The sequence below is a fragment of the Haplochromis burtoni genome, unplaced genomic scaffold (assembly GCF_018398535.1).
Source record: "Haplochromis burtoni strain Fernald_Lab_line unplaced genomic scaffold, NCSU_Asbu1 Contig_83, whole genome shotgun sequence".
Classification (NCBI taxonomy): Eukaryota; Metazoa; Chordata; class Actinopteri; order Cichliformes; family Cichlidae; genus Haplochromis; species Haplochromis burtoni.
Window position 1 is genome coordinate 2,122,610 of NW_024582444.1, and position 4,533 is coordinate 2,127,142.

The following is a 4,533-nucleotide window of genomic DNA, read 5'->3' on the forward strand; positions in this document are numbered from 1 at the left end:
TGTGTGTGTGTGTGTGTGTGTGTGTGTGTGTGTGTGTGTGTGTAAGAGAAACAAAAGGAAGTTTCAGACTCGGTCCAGCAGATGGCAGATATCTCTCTTAACTCAAATTGGTTGAATAAACGTTAGGTGATTACAGTCATGGAAAATGAAGATAAAAAAGAGGCGGGCATTCAGAGGTTTTTTTTACAGTTAGGAGGAGGGTTTCCAAACACCTGTGTTGTACCTCAAAGTGCTTTACAGTCAGAACGGTGCTTTAATGTCAGTGTGGCGCATCGCATACTTTTTTGTTAAGAGGTGTATTTTATTTACTAGCTGTCAGCAATAAAGCCAATATCGACAATGTTCTTCTGTTGCCTACGAGGGCATTTTAGCAGACTTTTTGCGTTGGTTTTCTTCCTGCTTGCAGTTTTGGAAGCAACAGAGTTTGAGGGTCGACCCCAGAAGATGCGGGAGATTCGGGCAACCGTGGCTGATTTGGCCTGGCAGGGAAGGACCTACCTGGGCAGGCTAGTAGGGGAGCAGACTTTGCTGTCGGTGGAGAAGGTAGCTGCTATCTATCTATATCTATCTATCTTAAAGAAAAACTATCTCTATATATTCATTCATTTATTTATTTATTCATTCATTCATTCATTTAGTATAGTTTTTCTTCAGGCTATGATTCTGTATTCTTTTTTTCTCATTGTAGTTGGAATTATTTTTGTTTTTAATTCTTTATTCTGAGAATCAAGTTTTGATTTGTCTCCGTGTTTGTTTATCTTTCCCTCTTCGTGTCTGTTCCAGCGTGTTGCTTCTTCCTGTTTTATTTTGGCCGTCTTTTGTCTCTGGTGCTTTGTGCTAATAAGCAACTTCAGCAGAGTGTTCACTTGCACTTTGACATGTACTGTGTCCCTCGTGTGCTTTTCTAAGAAGAGTTATAGTTTAAAATTTTGTTGTTTTGACCTGCATTGTTACTTTACTGAGCAATACAGCTGCCTTCTAGTTTACCTTTTGCTTCTGAATGTTGCTGTTTGGGTCCAAGAATGGAAACAAAAAGGCCTTGGATTGTTTTTCAATTGATTGAGTCATTCATCCAGTTTATTTTGGATTAGTAAGGATAATAAAATTGAGGGGAAAAAAAGTAAGGATAATAAAAGTTTATCAATGTCGACATTAAGCCCGCACACTTTTTTAAACAAACAAAGGGCCATCATTCAGGCAGGGTTTTCTCACTTTGCTCTGACTCCTACTCCTACATGTTTAGCTTACCTGGAGTCATGTGACTCAGTGGCACTGAGCAGGGCCATGTTGGCTGAAGGGAGTGAAAAGTAGAGTAATGTGTAGATGTAATTTACAGTTGTAAATGGAACACTGCAAACATAATGTGTGCTGGAGAGAAAAAATTATACTTTGCCAAAATCACCAGTTTATATAAAGATGTGAAAAGACAACATGGTTTTTAAGAAATTTCCATTCCTGTTTTATCAGTGTCTCAGTGGAAAAAAGCAGAGGCAAACTGTGACCCCACTGCATGGTGTGCATATATAGATTTAATGACTATGGACATTCCTAAATGGAATATCAGTAACCCCTCTTCATAGATAACTGTGTGTTTGTTTTGGCCCACAGTTACTGTATATGTCTAACAAGATCAAACTGACAATTCACATGAGTAGATGCTGTTTGATACACTGAGTAAATGCAAGCAATATGAGGTATAAATGAGGTAAATCTAGGCTGTTACTTACCATGTCTCCATCTGTCCACCCCCTTCTTTTTTTCTTTTTACTTCTATTAACCCCTGTTTCCCCACCTTTCAGGATTTCCTTCAGGTTATAGGTGTGGTTGCTGAAAGTGTGGCTAATCATCTAAATGCAGTACTACAGTACATTTTACAATTCCTGAAGGCTAATGAAATTCAAGGTAAGGATGTTTTTTTCTGATGGGCCAGTGACTAGAAAACTACAATGAAGTTTTAATTTTAGACATGCTCAAAAAGTGGCATTGCCCTTCACCTACCATTTACACTCACCAGGCTCTGGGGAGCAGATGCTTAGATAGCACCAACAAAGCATAGGCTGTATGTAAAGATGGAAGACTTGTTCCTTCTGCACAAAAGTGTAATTTAGACATTTCAGAAATAGCACTGCTATTGTGACTGGCAGAGGAAGGACTGTGTCCCCACAGCCTTTAACATTCATTTAGGCCTGTTGCTGCAGTACTGAATTTTCTTTGCTGTTTTGGAGCCTTACTTTTTTATAAAAAGAAAAGATTCAAGATTCAAACCCAGTATCCCAATGCACAGCAAATTGACTGAGCCCAGATTGTTGGGTTAGGCTCAAATCTACAAACAACATTCTCACTTGGATGTTTTTTCTGGTCTAGTTTTGTAAGAGCTGATGGAGAGCTGTGATGACTGCATCCTCTTTATGCTCGATATTCAAACTGGTGCGGGTGAACGTCAGCAGGGGGTGAGGATGTAAGAATGAGTCTCAAAACAAATCATAAGCAAACAACAAAAAAAGTAATATTAAATGTAGAAACTGATCTATAGTAAGATGTTCTGTTCAATGTAAAACTAAAGAAAAATCTTGGTGTTTCACTCCACCTGCTGATCGGACCTACCAGACTCGCATTCAGATGATTATTCCCAATAAATAATTGATTCAATTCAAATCATAGTGCGATGTGCTTTATAGGAAAGCTATTAATAAACACACAATAAAGGATTATTATATTAAATGTCATTGCTTGTGTTTGTTGTCCACAGTTGATCTCCCCATCAGCAAAGTCACCCCAGAAGGACTGATCTTTATTGCACAGTGGCTTCTCAAGGTTATTTTTTGGTACTGCTTAATTTCTCATGCCTTCCAGTTGATTGGTTGGTTGCTCGTACAGCTGCTGAGACTCATGCTAAAGCTGCTGAGAGTCATGGTGACTTGCTTGCTTCCAGGCTGGTCGGGAAAATTGTTGGCCTGGAGGAGCAAGTTGAAATCCTGGCCAAAGTTGAAGGGGGAAATAAAATTGAAAAAAAAAGAAGAGCAGCCAAAAAAATTGATTGAAAGATTGAAATCCCCCAGCTTATCTTTACCCAAAAAGTGAATAGAAGGACGCAACATTCGGCCTTTGTAACGGAAAAGTGTTAAAACTGAGTTTATTTACTTGTGTTTTTGCTAATAGTTAATCATGCTTAATTCTAATCATAGTATAATCAAGAATAAATCTAATCAATATGAGGAGTAAGATTATGTTGTTTGAGTAATGAAATAATTTTGATGCCTTGCTTTTTCACCTAGATTGTGGGAGCATTGTTATGACTATAGTGCATCCTTGGCTCTTTCTTTGTGAGTGAGTGTGTAAGATTGTCAAAGACACAGTCATAACACAGTCATAAAGAGAAGAAGTATGTTTATATGTGATTGAGCTATTGAGAAATCATGTTGAAGTAAAACAGCATATAAACTGAATGAGACATGATGAAGAACATATTCATTCATGTCATATAAATGTACAACGAAATACAGTATATGTATGAGAAAATGTAACCATTTTAATGAATGATTGAACTTTTCTTTAGTTAATCTGTCTGAAAGGTTATAGAGAGAACAAAAGGGTGTGGCTTATCTTTGGGACAATGTGAATGTCATGTGGGCTGATGGCAGGGTTAAAGAGGGGAAACTCCAGCTAAAGTTGCTTAATTAAAAAAGCTTATCTGCAATTAAAGTTAATTTTATGAATGTTCCTTCTTTTGGGTTCTTTTCTTAAAAGTAAAGGTAAAACTTGTGAATGAGTACTAACATCATTTCAGGGTTCTGGGGCCTATTTTCCAGGCCACAAAAGTAAAACCTGGCAAACCATAGATCATTCGGGGGGGAGCGAATGTTAATGGATGTGGCTGCTGATTAAATCGTACTGACAGTTGCTAGTGTTGTTGCATCATCTAGCAGACAGGGGGGTATTTAGGCAATCTAACATTTACAGTTTCACGGTTTGCCAGGGCAAGCCGTGTGGGGTGTGAAAATCAGGACCCAAGATGCAGGCACTGACATTGATGGGATGAGTGAACTTTTAATTATGAGTGAAGAAACTACTGGCAAAAGTGGAGATGGCATGGAAAGGAACTAAGAAATAACCTAAACTGGAAAAACCTAACAAATGAAACTGAAGCCAAAACTCACGGGATGACATGCAGAGGAACACAGGAAGGAACGCAGATGAAACAGGGAGACTCGCGGAGACAATACAGACGAACCAGCAACAAGCAGAAGGAAACAACACACACTAACATAAGACACAGACCTTCACAATAAAACAGGAAACTGAACACACATGCAAAGAGACAGACTCAGAGACATGGACTTTGTACAGAGACCTGACTACACTGGAACAGAAGGAACACACAGGCAGGGTAGACTAGGCACAGAACAGAGGGAGCACAGAGTAACATGAGGGGGCAAAGGGACCAAAACCTAGGACCTAGAAATTCAAAACCAACACACCGACAGCAATAATGTGGCAAATAAATAATAAACAATTCAACTCACTGGATCACAG

At 38.7% G+C, this 4,533-nt stretch overlaps 1 protein-coding gene across 1 annotated transcript; it reads left to right on the forward strand.

Moving 5' to 3' along the window:
• The first annotated feature begins 269 nt into the window (after window positions 1-269).
• Window positions 270-4,533, forward strand: LOC102298319. Its single transcript, XM_005926274.3, has 3 exons — window positions 270-543; window positions 1,800-1,902; window positions 2,750-4,533. Exons 1-3 carry the CDS (start codon window positions 340-342, stop codon window positions 3,079-3,081), a joined length of 639 nt encoding a protein of 212 aa, XP_005926336.1. The 5' UTR covers window positions 270-339; the 3' UTR covers window positions 3,082-4,533.